At 37.1% G+C, this 17851-nt stretch overlaps 1 protein-coding gene across 3 annotated transcripts in view; it reads left to right on the top strand.

Annotated features, from left to right (window-relative positions):
* Positions 1-17851, top strand: part of LOC118835675 (sodium channel protein type 1 subunit alpha) — a 133164-nt gene that overhangs the window by 27439 nt on the left and 87874 nt on the right. For all 3 annotated transcript variants that reach the window (XM_036742903.1, XM_036742904.1, XM_036742902.1), the window contains exons 7-11: positions 10834-10897; positions 11601-11742; positions 12370-12576; positions 14756-15040; positions 16343-16690. In XM_036742903.1, the coding sequence (XP_036598798.1) occupies positions 10834-10897; positions 11601-11742; positions 12370-12576; positions 14756-15040; positions 16343-16690 (1046 nt within the window). The remainder of the gene's footprint in view (positions 1-10833; positions 10898-11600; positions 11743-12369; positions 12577-14755; positions 15041-16342; positions 16691-17851) is intronic.

Here is a 17851-nt window from a genome sequence, read left to right as displayed (position 1 = left end):
GTGTCTTTGAGTGTTGCCTAGATCCCTGAGTTAAAGTGACTTGCCCGTAGTAACACAGCCAGTAGGTGTCAGAAGTGAGAATTGAGTCCAGGCCTTCTTGGAGTTGATGCTGGTTCTCTGTCCACTAACCTAATCTGCCTCTCCATTACATATAAAACCATCCCTTTTCTGGCTGCTATATGTTGCTTGTGTCATTACTTTGGAGAATGATGAAGCAAGCTAGGTATGAGTTTAAATTCTAGTAGTGATTTACTCATTTCCTGTTTGATTACATCATGGTGTGAGAGATACAATATTGTGGTATGGATATGGAGGGAAAAGATGTTGTCTGTAACTGTAGAATCAAAGCCAAGAAGAAAATCATTTTGGATTTTGTGACTGTGTCCTGTAGATGGAAAAGTAATGGGGTTTTTTTAAAACCTATAAAGAAGCGGGTACATTCTATACTTTGAGTGGTAGATTGTTTCAACAATATTTCAATACCAGGTATTTAAGAGGAACAGTACATGAATGATGATCCAGCAAAGGAGACTGAGAAGGAGCAACAAAATATGAAAAGAAGCATGACAGAGTAGTATCAGTTAAACAGGCAGGAGAAAATATCGTGAAGGATAGAGTTACCATCACTGCAGAGAAGTCAAGACCAAAAACCACTAAAAAAACATATTAACTTAGAGTGAGCAGTTCAAGTTGTCTGATAAGGTTGGAAGCCAGACTGGAATGGATTAAGAAGTGAGTTAGAGAAAAGGAAATAGAAACAATACCAGTTTCCTTTTAGAGGAAAAAAATATCAGAGATAGCATTTCATTTTAGTAAAGACTGTGTGAGGATGACTACTCTTGTCAAACACATTGATGGATTTAGGGATATTGATTTTCTCTTCCTTTTCCACATCCTTCCATTTGACTCTCTGTACTAATAAACGGATGTAAAGCTGTGAAGTAATAATAGCAAATCATCCATTTATCAAGCATAGTAATAGCATTTACTCCCAGAGCCTCACCTTTTTCCTCTGAAAAAAATGGGGGTCATGGTACTTGTAATACTACTTTATACATTGCCACATGGAAAGTTTATTCAACAGGTTTATAAAGTGCTGCATAAATTTGAGTTGGTATCATAAGACTTCTTTGAGTTTTGGTAATTTACAATGTAGCAGAAGGGTGGCATAGTTTGTAGAATACTAGGATTGGAGTAAGAAAAACCTAAGATTAGACCCTACCTCTGATACTGTTTGTGAGCAGGTCACTTACGTCTCTTTCCAGCAAATCCCTAGGATTCAGTTGCAAGATGACAGTAGAGAGAGTTCCCATTTCCAGATTCTTTATCCATCAGACATTTCCTAGACTCTGCCTAACAATGAAATATGAGCATTAAAACTAAAGGGCTGTAAATAATTAGCACCATATTTATCGAGTTTGCATTCATACTGTGTTTACCATTACAACATATAAAGCTTGAAACTGAACTAACAAACAAATATGTGGTATTTGTTTTTACATCTCTGATGCATCATTTTTTCAACCAGTTTCCTCTTATATGTACAACTTAGTTAATATTGATGAATAAGAAATCTTGCTTTAACTTCTCAAATATTCAATATCATGACCAGAATGGCTTGCTAGTATGAGTTCTCAGAAAACATTTATTCCATGGCAAGTAGGAAAAATGCCCTTTATTAATAAATCATATTCTTATGACAACAACATAAATTCCAGAAGATTTGTCAGCCCTGCTTGCATACCAAGAAGTTCCCTCCAAAAAAAATGCAAGGGAAAATTATCAAAACGATATTTCACAATGATTCCTTGAAGAAGCATGAATAAATAAAAATAAATTAGATTATGTTTTACTATTTAAGGAAATGTAATTGAAATGGTTTTTATAAAGTTATCCACTCTTCTACTGAAGGAGTTGGATCCTCTTAGAAGGTAGCTAGGTGATACAGTGAATACAGTGCTGGGCTTGGAGTCAGGAAGACCTGACTTCAGATTTAGCTTCAGACATTTTGCTAGTGGTATGAACCTGATCAAGGCGCTTAACCTCCTACAATGGGGATAATAATAGCACCTATCTCCCAGGGTTTTGTGAGGATCAAACAAGATAATCATTGTAAAGTGCTTAGTACTTGGCATTTAGTAAGCACTACATAATTGCTAGCTATTGTTATTAACATTTTTAGTTACTTTCACATTTTTATTACAACATTTGCTCCAAAGAAAGAATAACATTATGTGGTAAAATCACCGAAGACAAAAATTAAAAAGCTCACATCTACTTAAAATGCAGACTTGTAAGAGTTTATTGATAAAACAAACTGTCACATAGTAAGTGCTACATAAATGTTGGGTATTATTAGTTATTGTTATCATGTAACTTAAGTTGAAGTATAGTTAAAATGGTGAACTGAGGGAATAATATACACACTCAGTTGGATATAGCAATTTATCTTACCCTATAAGAAAGTAAAAAGGGATAGGGATTATAGAAGGGGGAGGGGAGTAGCAAGAAGAGGGAGTTCTATTTTATAGAGCTAGAAAAAATAATAACAAAATTCATTGGGAAGAACAAAACTCAAGGATGTCAAGGGAATTAATTTTTAAAAATGTAAAAGAAGATGGTTTAGCTGTACCTGATCTCAAACTGTATTATAAAATGGTAATTATTAAAACAATCTAGTACTGGCTAAGAAACAGAGTGGCGTATCAGTGGAATAACTTAGGCGCAAATTGCATTATAGTAAATGACTATAGTAATCTCATATATAATAAACCCAAAGACCCAAACTTTTGGAGCAAAAAATCATTATTTGACAAAAACTTCTGGAAAAACTGGAAAACAGTATGGCAGAAACAAGGTATAGACTAATATCTCACACCATATACTGAGGTAAGGTCAAAGTGAGTATGTGATTTACACATAAACGGTGATACCATAAGCAAATTAAGAGAACATATAATAGTTTATCTGTCAGGTTTATGGATAAGGGAAGAATTTAGGACCAAAGAAGACATAAAGAGCACTAAAAAATATAAAACAGATAATTTTGATTATATAAAATTAAAGTTTTTGCACAGACAAAATCAATGCAACCAAAATTATAAGAAAGGCAGAAAATAGGGGGGCACAAATTTTGCAACAAATATCTCTAATAAAGGCCTCATTTCTCAAATATAGAGATAACTGAGTCAAATTTATAAGACTCCAAGTCATTTCCCTATTGATAAATGGTCAAAGGATATAAATATGCAGTTTTTAGATGAAGAAATCAAAGCTATCCATGGTCATATAAAAATTCTCTAAATCACTATTGATCAGAGAAATGCAAATTAAAACAAGTCTGAGGTACCACATCACACATATCAGAGAAAATATTAGATGTTGAATATGGTAAAACTGGGACTCCAATACACTGTTGGTGGAGTTGTGAACTGATCCAACCCTTCTGCAGAGCAATTTGGAACTACGCCCAAAGGGCTATAAAACTGTGTATACCCTTTGATCTAGCAATACTACTGCTAGATCTATATCCCAACAATATCCACAAGAAGAGAAAAGGATCTATTTGTACAAAAATATTTATAGCAGCTCTTTTTGTGGTGGCTAAGAACTGGAGATCAAAAGGATATCCATCAACTGTGGAATGGTTAAAAAAGTGGTATATGATTACACTGGAATATTATTGTGCTATAAGAAATGACAAGCAGGATGATTTCAGAAAAACCTGGAAAGACTTACATGAACTGATGCATAGTGAAGTGAACAGAACCAGGAGAATATTGTACGCAGTAATAGCAGTATTGTTTGATGAAGAACTATGAACGACTTAGCTATGCTCAGCAATACAATGATCCAAGACAATCTCAAAGGACTAATGATGAAGCATACTATACGCCTCCAGAGAAAGAACTGATATTAATTGAATATAGACAGAAGCATGCTATTTTTCACTTTCTTTTTTTTCCATTTATTTGAGTCTTTTTGTACAAAATTACTTATATGGAAATGTTTTACATAATTGCCTATGTATAGCCTATATCTAACTGTTTACTATCTTGGGAGGGGAGGGGAAGGAAGGAGGAAAGGATAGAATTTGGAACTCAAAATTTTAAATAAAAATGTTAAAATTCGTGGTGGGGGGGGCAGGAAATGATAGCCTGATAGAAATGTAATGTATCTTATTGGGCTTTATAATAAAGAGCAGCCTAGTGTGAATAATAATAACTAATAGCTAGCATTCATGGAGTGCTTTTTGGTTTACAAAGCACTTTACAAATATTACTCCTTCTTTATCCTTGCAACAACTCTGAGAGATAAGGGCTATTATTAACTCCATTTTACAGATGAAGAAACTAAGGCAGATAAAAGTTAAGTGCCTTGCCAATGGTCACACTTAGAAGTGTTTGATGCAGAATTTGAGCTCTGGTCTTCCTGACTCCGAGCCCAGTTCTCTATACATGGTGTCACATAGCTAGAGGGGGAAAGTGGTAATTTTAAATCAATCAAAGAAGTTACTTAGAGCAGCTTGCTTATTTCAAGTATTGATGCAAGTTCTCAATGTCTTTGCCAATATTCATTCTCAAAAGAATAAAAGAATTGGCATCAAAATCCCTTTCCTTTTCATAGGAAAAAAGTAGCAACACCTTCCTCTTTAATCTTATTATCTTCAAGTGCTATCATTTGAAAAGAAAAGGTGAGTCACAGCATGATTCATAGGGAAAGGAAGATACTTTTAAGAGAAATTATGACTATACCCAATGATTTTAAAACTTTAAATACTCTTGAAGCCTAGCTGTTTTCTGGAATTCTGGAATTATTTAGTAAGCAATTACATTGAAAAAAATTGGTTGATAGCATATAAGTGTATGACTAATATGGGATTTGTGGTTAAAAAAATTATTATAATAAAGTACCAGGGGGTTGATACTGTTTTTCACATTTCAATTTAATTATTTATTTTAGTTTTTTATATTCATTTCCACAAGATTTTGAGTTCCAAGTTTTCTACCAATCTCTCCCCTCTCCCCACCCCATGACAGTGTGTATTCTGATTACCCCTTCCCTTCTTTCACTCCCCTTCTCTTATCCCCTTCTATTTTCCTGTAGGATAAGATAGATTTCTATACCCCATTTCCTGTGTATCTTATTTCCCAGTTGTATGTAAAAGCAATTTTTAACATTGATGTTTAAAACCTTGAGTTCCAAATTCTCTTTTCCTCCCTCCCAACCCACCCTCATTGAAAGAGCAAGCAATTTGATATAAGTTGCATGTAGGTAGTCATGCAAAACACTTCCATAATATTCATGTTGTGAAAGACTAACTATATTTCCCTCTATCAGTAAGGCAAGATTCATGATATCGATGGTGACCATGAATATGCCTGTATAGTTCATAATCGCAAAGCACAAGAGACTTTCTGTATAGAAGGAAGAAGTAAAACATTTATTCACACACCAGAGGACCAAATCCCAGAACCAATAACCCCAATTAGACATAGCAGTAATTGTATTCCAAAACCAGTAAGTCCACCTCAATGTAAGAGCAAGGAGATTAAAGCACAGTATCACAGCAAAGAGCCAAGCCATCGTGTAACCTTCTCTTCTGCTAGGGCCTTCCCATAAACATTCACTCACAAATCCTAACTATCTGCCTGACTGTGTCCTCTCCTCCTGCAGTTCTGAAAGCCCTACCAGTTCTCAGAGCCCTTCCATTTCTCAGTCTCTCTTGTAGTTCTCTCCTCCTCCTCCTCCTTCTTTTTCTCCTCCTTTTTCTTCTCCTCCTCCTTCTCCCTCTCCTCCTCCTTCTCCTTCTCCTCCTCTTCCTGCTCCTCCTGCTCCTCCCTCCTCCTCCTCCCCTCGTTCTTCTTCTCCACCTCCACCTCTGCCTCCCTCTCTACTCTCTACAACTCTCTAGTCTGAGATTAATGCCTACCCACAGGGACCCTGGGGCTTAGCACCTACTTAGCAAAGGGTGTGGGCCTGCCTACAAATAAGCCTTGCCTAATCAAGCTTCCCTTAGCTAGCTCCACCAGAGGCCTATTAAATGGGTGGGGGAAGATCTTTAACCGCCATTAGCACCACACCCTCCATCCTATCCTGCCCCCCATTTATTCTGTTCTCTCCTTTGACCCTGTCCATCCTCAAAAGTGTTTGCTTCTAATTACTGCCTCCCTCAATCTTCCCTCCCTTCTTTTACCCCCTTCCCACCTCTTATCCAATTCTGCTCTACTTTCCATAGATTTCCATACCCAGTTGAGTGTGTATGTTATTCCCTCCTTAAGCCAAATCCAATGTGAATAAGGGTCACTCATTCCCTCTCACCTCCCCCCTCTTCCCCTCCACTGTAAAAGCCTTTTCTTGCCTCTTTTACATGAGATAATTTACCCCATTCTACCTCTCCCTTTCTCCTCCCAGTAGATTCCTCTCTCACCCCTTAATTTTGTTTTTCAGGTATCATCCATTTATATTCAACTTTTTCTGTGCCCTCTGTCTATATATATATTCCCTCCAACTACCCTAATAATGAGAAAGGTCTAATAAATTGCAAATATCATCTTTCCATGTAAGAATATAAACAGTTCAACTTTAATAAGTCCCTTATGATTCCTCTTTCCTGTTTACGTTTTCATGCTTCTCTTGAATCTTGTATTTGAAAGTCAAATTTCCTATTTAGTTCTGGCTTCTCAAGAATGCATTAAATTCCTCTATGTCATTGAGTATCAATTTTTCTCCCTCACTGATTACACTCAATTTTACTGGGTAGATGATTCTTAGTTGTAATCCTAGGTCCTTTGCCGTCCAGAATATCATATCCCAAGCCCTTAGTGTAAAAGCTGCTAAATCTTGTGTTATCCTGATTGTGTTTCCACAATACTTGAATTGTTTCTTTCTGGCTGCTTGCAATATTTTCTCCTTGACCTGGGAACTCTGGAATTTGGCTACAACATTCCTAGTAGTTTTCTTTTGGGGATCTTTTTCAGGAGGTGATCAGTAGATTCTTTCAGTTTCTATTTTACCCTCTGGTTCTAGAATATCAGGGCAGTTTTCCTTGATAATTTCTTGAAAGATGAGGGCTAGGCTCTTTTTTGAGGTAGTCCAATAATTTTTAAATTATCTCTCCTGGATCTATTTTCCAGGTCAGTTATTTTTCCAATGAGATATTTCACATTGTCTTCTATTTTTGTTCATTCTTTTGGTTTTGTTTTTTATAATTTCTTGATGTCTCATAGTCATTAGATTCCATTTGCTCCATTCTAATTTTTAAGGAATTATTTTCTTCAGCGAGTTTTTGGATCTCCTTTTCCATTTGGCCAATTCTGCTTTTTAAGGCATTCTTCTCCTCATTGGCTTTTTGGACCTAATTTGCTATTTAATCTAGTCTATTTTTTAAGGTGTTGTTGTTTTCTTCAGTATTTTTTTGTGTCTCCTTTAGTAAGCTGTTGACTCACTTTTCATTATTTTCTTGCATCACTCTCATTTCTCTTCCAAATTTTTCCTCTACTTTTCTTACTTGATTTTCCAAATCCTTTAGCTCTTCCATGGCCTGTGACCAATTCATATTTTTCTTGGAGGCTTTGGATATATGAGCTTTGACTTTGTAGCCTTCTTCTGAGTGTATGCTTTCATCTTCCTTGTCACTAAGTAAGATTCTATAGTCTGAGATTTTTCCCACTGTTTGCTCATTTTCCCAGCCAATTACTTGACTTTTTAATTCTTTGTTAAGTTAGGGCTCTGCTTCCAGTGTGGAGGTTGTACTTCAGGGTTTTGTGTAGCTGTTTTCAGATATACTTCTGGGGACATGTAAGTTTTCAGTTCTTCTAAAGCAGTATGATCTAAGGAGAGTGTAACAACAATGCTACTTGCTGCTACTGTGGCTGTATAAGGCCAATAACATTAGCACACAGGAAGGCCACTAGCCCAGGTTCTTTGATCTGTTTTTCTAAGGAAAACAACTTTAATGAGTTCACAATATCACTTTAATTAAATGTACATGTATCATTCACTTAGTTCAGGGGGGAAAGTCAGCACCCTGAACTTCAAAGAAAACAAAAACAGAAATTACAGGCATAAATTATGTAAACGGAGCAAATAAACACAAATCAACAGACAGATTTCTGTCTGACTATAGCAATACCTACATAGTTACCAGAGAGAGAGGTACCAATATGTGGATTTTCAAAGTGGGGGGGAGGGGCTCCTTAACAACAGCTACCCAGAGTCTCATCTGGTCAAATCACATGACACTCTTCCAGTGAGGGAGCCCCAAAGCAAAATGCTAACCTCTGAGTATATATATGCTTCTTCAGGGTCAGAGGGCCTCCCAACCATGTGACTCAAAACCATGTGGCCTAGGCCTTCCCATGACTTAAGCAGGTCATCAAAGACTCCCAGTTCAATGAAAGACTCTTGATTGAAACAAAGGCAAGACTCAAAGGCACTTGATTGCCTTAGTGCTGGAAAGCACTCCAAAACAAAAGATAACAAAAAGTTCCACATTACTTGCCATTACAGAAAGGTGTTACTCTTTTCTTGGCCTGTGGTCTGGTCAATGAGTGACCATAAGCACTTTTTTCTGCCCTGGAACTGTGAGGAGGGTTCCCTCTCCACTGCTGCCATAAGCTCTGCTATGCCAGCTCCTCCTTACCCCAGGGCTGTCACCCAGGACTGTGACTCAGATTCAAGTATGGGCAAAGCAACAGAATCCTGCCTCAGTGCCAGCAAAGAGTTCCCTGTAATCTCCTTCTGATCAGTTGTTCCATCCCCTCACCATCTGTGGGCTGAGAACTCTGATAACAGCTGCAGCTGCTGCTGTTGCCACCGCTGGACGTTCCCCTGGGGCCAGGGCTGATCTGTCCTCCTCTCTCACCCAGGTCTGACAGACCCTTCCCACTGACCTTCTAAGTTATCTTAGGTGTGTGGGGGTTGAAAAGTCTGGAAACTACCTCAGCTGCCATTGATTCAGTCCCCTGTGGCCTGCTCCAGGTTTGTTGGGCCCTGTTCTCTGCTAGTGTGACCTACACTGCACTGCACTCCTTTCCCAGCCTGGCCAACAGACATTTCCCATCGACCATCCAGGTTGTCTTGGGCTTGAAGTTTGTTTTACTCTGTCTTTTTGTGGGTTCTGCTGCTCTAGAACTTGTTTAGAGTTATTTTTTACAGCTATTTGGAGGGGATTAGGGGAAAGCTCAAGCGAGTGTCTGCTCTTACTCCCCAATCTTGGCTCCGCCTAGGTTGATACTTTTTAATTAATGGTTAAATATATAAAAAGGGAAAGATTTAACTGATATCTTTTTGGTCTAAGGAAAGGCACTGGTTTGAGACAAGCTATATCTTTCATAATATATAATGTATTAACGTTTTAATGCAATTATACCTTAGCTTTTATTAAGAATGGGTATATTAGAAGAAATTGAGGGAGAAGGGAATTAAGTATGATGTACCCTTGGCTCCTTATATGTTGCATGTGTTCATGTTGCCAGGGTACTGAAAGTTGTTCTCTGTGAAGATCTTGTAGTTAAATAGTTGAATATCAAAGTATCATTTCAGGATTTTTTTTTCCTCTGAGAATATGCAAGATAGAATGCTAACTAATCATCCATATATGAAAGCAGATGGCTCAGAACCAAACAAAATAGATGTATAGTAGTTCAGTTTTACAAGCACTAATAAATAAAATTCATGAAAAATTAGTCAATAAACATCAATTAAGTACATATTATGTGCCAGACACTGTGCTAAGCACTAGGGATACAAAGAAAGGCAAAAAGACAGTCTCTGTCTTCAAGGGCTTTTGATCTAATGGGGGACACAACATGCGAACCAGTATTTACAGAGAAGCTATATACAAGATAAATAGGAAATAATCAACAGAAGGAAAACAATAGGCTTAAGGGGATCAAGAAAAATTTCCTGTAGAAGAAGGGATTTTAACTGGGACTTGAAGGAAGCCAAGGAAGCTAGGAGGCAGAGATTAATGAAAATGGTCCATGCTAAAGATTGTTTAAATGGAAAACAAAAAAAATTATTGTACCTCTCTAGATTTGGGCATCTTTAGATGAAATGAATAAATATTATATTGACAATTCTTCTATGACCCATATGACATAGTTGTACTTGTTGCATTGTGGGAGAAAACCAATACTTATAAAGAATTATATAAGGATTATCTTCTAAATTTATGCTGAAGAAATAAATGTAGGCAATTAAAAAAATCATACCTGCTTGGTGTAGTTTCTAAATATTTCTGATGAGGAGGGGAGGAAGTTTCACTGACATGCACAGTATGATTTGAGAATCAGTATTGTGTAGTAGAGAATTGCTCTTAGAACCAGTAAGATGTGACTTCAGGTCCTACCTCTGACATAGACTGGCTGTTTGTCTCTGGGCTAGTCACCAGTCTCTTGGTGCTCCAGGCCAGAGTAGTCAAATTCATTGCTGTGGAATGGAGTGTGGTCTGAACCCGATTAAAGTTTAACCGGGAAATGTTTAACAAAGTAAATGAAGATACAGCACAATATAGATAATGCTAATTTGTGGTTTTCTAAGTCAATATGAGGCCACAGACATCTGCTTCTGTGAGTTCAACATCATGGCCCTAGGCAGCTCTTTAATTTGCAGAGAAAGTGCTGACCTGCTTTGGCTAAGGGAGTTTTCTTATCCAGAAGTCCTCCATACCAAAAAAAATCACAGGTCCTTCCCCGTATCTTTATGACTAGATATTTTTCACTTAATCTTAGCAACTGACTCTGATACATCTATTTTCCTTTTAGTCATTTTGTAGCTGTGTAAACTTCCTCCATTTAAGTTTTGCTTTCTTTAAATCTTTCAAAACAGAATATTTTTATGTTCTGGAAGGATATATGGATGCGCTCCTCTGTGGTAACAGCTCAGATGCCGGGTAAGCCAATATTATACAGGTTATACCAAAAGTCTTAGTGCAGTTTTAAGCTTATAGTTTAAATTTTTTTAAGAGAAATAGAGAAATATGGCATACTAACTATAAAGTTTTTTCATGTGTTCCTTATTTTTCCCATGGAAAAACTTTTTTTGGAGTTCAATATTTAAGTGATACCTGATTTTGAACTTTATTTGGTTAGTTGGATCTTTTTAATCAAAGTGTTCTTGAAGTGGGTAGATAAGAATTATTAGCTGACCAAGAAGCATCACTGTTATCTCTAATAGCAGGTGAACTTATTTGTAGGCTCAAGATATTATGATATCTGTGATCAGGCATCAGTGAAGCAAGAGTACAGATGGTTAAAAATCCTTTTTTTGGATAAAGAGAATGAGTTGGTATTCTCTGGTTTACATTTCTTGACACCATGTGATAAATTGATAGTATTGAAGTATGATAGCAATACAAAGTGTCCCAAAAATCTTAGGGCCACTTGAAGCTTTACCTTTAATTTAAAATTGGCATTGAGACTTTTTGAACACCCTCTATAATGTAATATTTTGCTGCAATAATTGGCTTCTCAACTATCTAGGATTATTTTCAGTAATGCATACATATTTCTGACCAAACTGTTGGCACAGTGCTTTATTAGCATGGAGAGATAGCAGAGTCCCCACTAATGCTTCCTTTCCTCCTCCATTTGTAGCCAGTGTCCAGAAGGATATATGTGTGTAAAAACTGGCCGAAATCCTAATTATGGTTACACAAGCTTTGATACGTTCAGCTGGGCTTTCTTGTCCCTGTTTCGACTGATGACTCAGGACTTCTGGGAAAACCTTTATCAGCTGGTGAGGACCTAGAGAAACGAATGCTAAGATTATCAGATTCAACTAATCTATGTGCTCTAAATCTCTCATGACACCACAAGGATGTTGTGATATAGTTAAAAAGAGAACAGAGTAGGAATTTGATGGAGTAAGTTTACATCATGGCTCCCAATGCTGTTTTTCCGTGGGCAATTCACTCTACATCTCTGAGCCCATTGTCCTCATCTCTTAAATAGGAGGGGGTTGGACTAGGTGACCTTAGAGACTCCTTTCAGCTCCAAAGTTTAATATTCTAAAGAAAAAACTGTGCTATTTAGGTCATTGATGAGTGAATCTGTTGAAATAATATATACAAAAATACCTTGGAAATTTTCTTTGTCCATACCTGTGAAGCCTGGACCTGATGGTGTAGTAGTACTTAGCTCACAGGACTGGAAGTCAGGAAGATCTGGATTCAAGTCCCACCTCAGATATTTACTAGCTGTGTGACCTGGAGCAGTACACTTAAGTTGTCCAGATCTTATATCCTTATCTGTAAAATGAAGGGGTTAGACTCAATGGCCTCTGAAGTTCCTGCTAGCTCAATATCACTCATCGTATGATCCTAAGAAACATTGAAAGTAGTCACTCTCATATTTTTGTTTCTAGACACTACGTGCAGCTGGCAAGACATACATGATATTTTTTGTCCTGGTCATTTTCTTGGGCTCTTTCTACCTTATAAATTTGATCCTGGCTGTGGTTGCCATGGCTTATGAGGAGCAGAATCAGGCCACCTTGGAAGAGGCAGAGCAGAAGGAGGCTGAGTTTCAGCAGATGCTGGAACAGCTTAAGAAGCAACAGGAAGCAGCTCAGGTAAATTCTCTGCAGGAAATAACCCATCAGTCTGACTTCATTCTTTGTCCCCTTCTTCTAGTTTAATACCACATCCTCCACAACTCTCCCAAAGGAGCAAATTGGTTGTATCCAAGAAGAAAAGATAGTGACTTGGGGGAACTACAGTAGGGGCAATGGGAAAGTCTAGATCCAGAATTAGACAACATTGCTAGCTACCGTCTGTGTGATTTTGAGGTAAATCATATCAAGACTCTATGTCTCAGTTTCCTAGTGTTAGATGACTTGGTCCAAATCCCAGCTTTCCTGGCTAGTACTGTGTCATTTTTTGAGGTAAGTCACAACACATTCCAACACCTCAGTTTCCTAAGGAGGGATTTGAAAAGTTTGTTCTCTAAGGTTTCCCTGAATTCTGTGACATCTCTATCTGGACTTACTCTTGGTGATTTTGCTTTATTTATTCTAATTCCTAAACTACCAAAAAGAGGTTTGAAATACTTAAAACAAACCCTTCTCAGAAGGAAATTATCTGTAAATCACCTTAAGATTCTGAGAAGAAAAGGGTGAAATAAGAAAGTTTAAAATAGCATTTTTGTGTCCTTTTTACATGATTGGAGGGGTGGAATATTGCTGACCCTGCATGCTACCATTAGGAGAAAATCAAAATAAAATCACCTTTTCATTGGTTATGATAAAGGAAGATATTTCCCCAGTTTCTGAAGGCTTTTGCATATTCCTGTTCCACTGAAAGTCTTCTAGGTGTGAATGCCATTCACCAAACTCCTGTCTTATTTACATAAGCGAGAAATAGATAATGTAATAGTACTATCAATTACACAGGTATCCAAAAAGATTTTGATGGGAATCAATATTTTCCATCACTGTACTTTTGGAGATGCTTCCTCATCTTGGCCTCTTGGTCTCTCTGGCTTACTTCAAGATTCAACTCAAATCTCACCTTCTTTGCTGGTCCCCCTCAGTGGCAAATGCCTTCTTATCTGAGGTTACATTCCATCTATTCTGTATACGTTGTGTACAAGCCTAATTACCTACATGCTGTATCTCCCATTAGACTGTGAGCTTCCTGAGAGGAGGGATGGGTTTGGGATTTCTTTGTATCCTCAGTGCCTAGCACAGTGCCTGGCACATACTGGTACTTAATAAATCCATGTTGCATGACTTACTGACTAAACTGTGGCATCACTGGTGAGCTGAATAGATTATGTACTGTGACTATGTTTTAGGTGGAATACTGTCAAAGCCAATGAAAATCTTCTGTCAACTAAGAACAGGATCAGAACTTCCTACTCTTCTTCTCTAACTTTCTGCCAATATGTAGACTATGGTAGTTTGAGAAGGAAACAGTGAATCTTGCTGGGATACCATAACTTGTACATATTACCACATATAGCCAGTGAGCACTAGTGCCAATTGAGAGAAGATCTTCATTCTATTTCTTTCCATCCTTCCATTAAATTTAGTGGGAAATTTTAATCATATGCCATTCTACAATTTAATGTCCTTTTGAGATAATTAAATACCAATTTTAATACTAAGTAATATGCATTCATGTTCTTACTGATGCCTGATTTATTCTCTTTGAACAATGTTTTTCCCTGGGAAGCAGATACAGACATAATAAAAGTTGACACAGAAAATTACATTAGCCTTGAAATCCTTTATTAAGTGGGAAGTAAAAAGCTCATTTTATCTTATAAAGCTACCACAACCTTAGCAACTGTTTAATTTAGCAATTAGACTCAAATAGCAACTGTTAAATTTTTTAAAAAACTACTTGAGTCATTTCAAAGAAAAACAAATATGTACATGTGAAATAATAAAGATATATTTAATGTAAAATGCTTCTAGTAGAGTTATAGCAGGACTTACCATCAATCCTGCATCTATGCCCAGCAGTGTGGACCCCCAGAAAAACCATCTAACTTATTGATATAACTTAAGCACTCCTAGGCTTTGCCATCTGCCCCTCTCCTGAACCCTTAAAATTTCCAGGCTTTTTTCTCCACCCCATAGTTGAACTTTCTATTTTTTTTTGGTTCCCCAAATAAAAGTATGAGCTCCTTGAGAGCAGGGATAGTCTAGCTTTTTTTCTTTGTATCCCAGCATTTAGTATAGTGCTTGGCACATTGTGAGTGTTTAATAAGTGTTTTTTAATTCATTTATTCATTTAATGTGGCAGGCAGCAGCAGCAGCCACTGCCTCTGAGCATTCCAGAGAACCCAGCGCAGCAGGTGGCCTCTCAGAGAGTTCTTCAGAAGCTTCAAAGCTCAGTTCAAAGAGTGCAAAAGAAAGAAGGAACAGGCGGAAGAAAAGAAAACAGAAAGAACAGTCAGGTGGAGAAGAGAAAGATGAGGATGAATTCCACAAATCTGAATCTGAAGAGAGTATTAGGAGGAAAGGCTTCCGATTCTCCATTGAAGGGAACCGATTGACCTATGAAAAGAGGTACTCCTCCCCACACCAGGTATGGCAATGTCTTTATTAAAGTGATACGTAAAGTAAATGTGTAGAATATCTTTCATAATAACTAGAAAGTGAATCAGACTGAAACTTAAAGTGGCCCCATTAATTTTAGTCCTATGAAGTAAGATTTGTATTATTTCCTTAGATCTAGCTTTTTATTTGGAAGAGATTTTGATTTAGGCTGCGCATGAATACTACATGGACTAGTAGGAAGAATCCTGTACTTTGAATCAGAAGATCTGGGTTCTAATCCTTGCTATGCTGTGTGACCATAATCTTTCTAAGTCAATTTCTTCTCTTGGATATTGGAATAATATTACACCTTGGCTACCCACTTCACTGATGTGTTATAAAAATGAATGAAATAACATAAATAAAATATTGTCTCATTAATTAATGATTATTGAATTAAAATACTTGTTTTTGTAAAAGGCTTTTTATAAATGTCATATTTTAGTCATTGTAATTTTTATTTTTACTAACTTGTTTAAAACCTTTAACATGTCATAAAACAACTTTTTACCCAAAAGGTAATATGAAGAAAATAATCATTCATTTATACTTACTTCTAAGTGACATTTGAGACCTCCAGGTAGCTAATGGAAGGAATGTTGACTTGGAGTCAGGAATACCTGAATTTGGAATCCTGCCTCAGACACTTTTGTGCTATATAACCTTGGGCTAGTCACTTAAACTGTCTGCTTTAGTTTCTTCATCTGTCAAATGAGGATAAATAATAGGCCCTATCTCCTATGCTTGTTGTGAGGATAAAATAAAGTATAATAGATACAAAGCATTGTGAAAACCTTAAAGTGCTTTATAAATTTTAGTAGTGATGATAATGATGAACTAAAATGAGAAATGCTTGAAATTCTTAGGGAAAAGGGGGATCATTAAAAACATATTTGACTTGGGAGGAATATTTGAGGAGAGCACAGTGAATCAACAAATATTTATTTATTTATTCCTACTTACTATCTAAAAGGTTACACATTTTTTTTCTGCATGAATTTGGAGAATACAATGTTTCAGGTATCTTTTTTCACTCAAATTGAGCATGGTGTAATCTAACTCTCCAGTCCCCAATCCAGGCCCCAGTATCTTCCTACCCACATGCACACACATATAATTTGCAATTATAAATGAAAACATAAGAATTGATGAGATCTATATGTAAGGAATGAGCTGCAAGTTTTCTCTGAACCTGACATTTCCTTCAAATCAACTTCTTTTTTTAAATATCAAGAAGTACATTAAAAGGTACTATATATGATAATTCTCATCTCTTGTGTCAATTTTTTAGTCCTTGTTGAGCATTCGTGGCTCCCTGTTTTCTCCAAGGCGCAACAGCAGAACAAGCCTTTTCAGCTTTAGAGGGCGAGCAAAGGATGTGGGATCTGAGAATGACTTTGCTGATGATGAACACAGCACATTTGAGGACAATGAAAGCAGGAGAGATTCCCTCTTTGTGCCCCGCCGCCATGGAGAAAGGCGCAACAGTAACATAAGTCAGGCCAGTAGATCATCCCGGATGCTGGCGGTGTTTCCAGTGAATGGGAAGATGCACAGCACTGTAGATTGCAATGGTGTGGTTTCCTTGGTTGGTGGACCTTCAGCTCCTACATCGCCTGTTGGACAGCTTCTGCCAGAGGTGATAATAGATAAGCCAGCTACTGATGACAATGTAAGGAAGTTTTAAATAGTCTAGGCATGGCTGGCCCATTCCTTCTGCACCAGCCAGTGTTTCTACAGAATGGAATCCCTTGAGAATGATCCCTGGTTGGTCAAGCTGTGAATGCAAATGCATCTTGTAATACCTTTAATTGACTAACCAACTAAAACTGAAAACCTCAAGCTTTACTCCCTAATGTAGCAACTATGAATTCCTTTACTTACAAACATGCTTATGACAAATGAGGCATTAAAATACATTAATACTCTCAAATGAGAAAATTTGTTATATACCCATACTGGAACTTAGATCTTAGAAAGTTCTATGTGGCCCTGTCATAGAAGAGAACAAATAATTGTGATATACTGATATAAAGGGTATATAATAAATCTTACCAACTGAATTTGATCCTTAAGAATCTACTTCATTTCAGAAGATTTTTAGAGAACACTGTGCTCAATTATAGATAGCTTCATTCTTATATTGATAACAATTTCTAGTACTCATCCATTCTCCTTATGAAAACTGCTGATATGGGTCACTTCAGAAAGAAAAATTAAACAAAATGGAGAGGGCCTTGGAAACCAAAGAACATATTTCTGCAGAATGATATGAAAATATGCCTGACCTAGATGTACGTTATATGTCTTATATGCATATGCATATAGGATAGTACCAAAAATGATTTTGTCTCTTTCCAGGGTGCCCACTTACTTGGAATTATATCAGCATGTTGAAGCATGACTAAGTCAGGCTTAGATTACTTATTGCTTTGCCATTTTGGATGAAATTGTTAAGCATGGCATTGGTTTGGCTCCTCATCCCCTCACCCCCTTCCCTTATGCTGATTAGTATTTGGTAACTACCATCCACCCCTGTGTACAAAAAAAAATGAGGATTATCAATTCATCATGTTTTGATCATTTGTATTTGAAAAAGAAAGAAAGAAAAAGCATCAGAGAGATAGAGAAGAAAAAAGGAGGGAAGGAAGAAGGGAGAAGAAGGAAGGAAGGAAGGAAAGAAAGAAAGCAAGCAAGGAAGGAGGGAAGGAAGGAAGGAAGGGAGGGAGGAGGGAGGAGGAAGGAAAGAAGGAAAAAGGGTAGAATGGACAGAAAAAAGAAGGGAAGGAAGGAGGTAGAG

This window comes from Trichosurus vulpecula, chromosome 2 (assembly GCF_011100635.1).
Source record: "Trichosurus vulpecula isolate mTriVul1 chromosome 2, mTriVul1.pri, whole genome shotgun sequence".
Classification (NCBI taxonomy): domain Eukaryota; kingdom Metazoa; phylum Chordata; class Mammalia; order Diprotodontia; family Phalangeridae; genus Trichosurus; species Trichosurus vulpecula.
The sequence above is the reverse complement of the archived record's forward strand: the minus strand, read 5'-3'. Positions and strand labels throughout refer to the sequence as shown.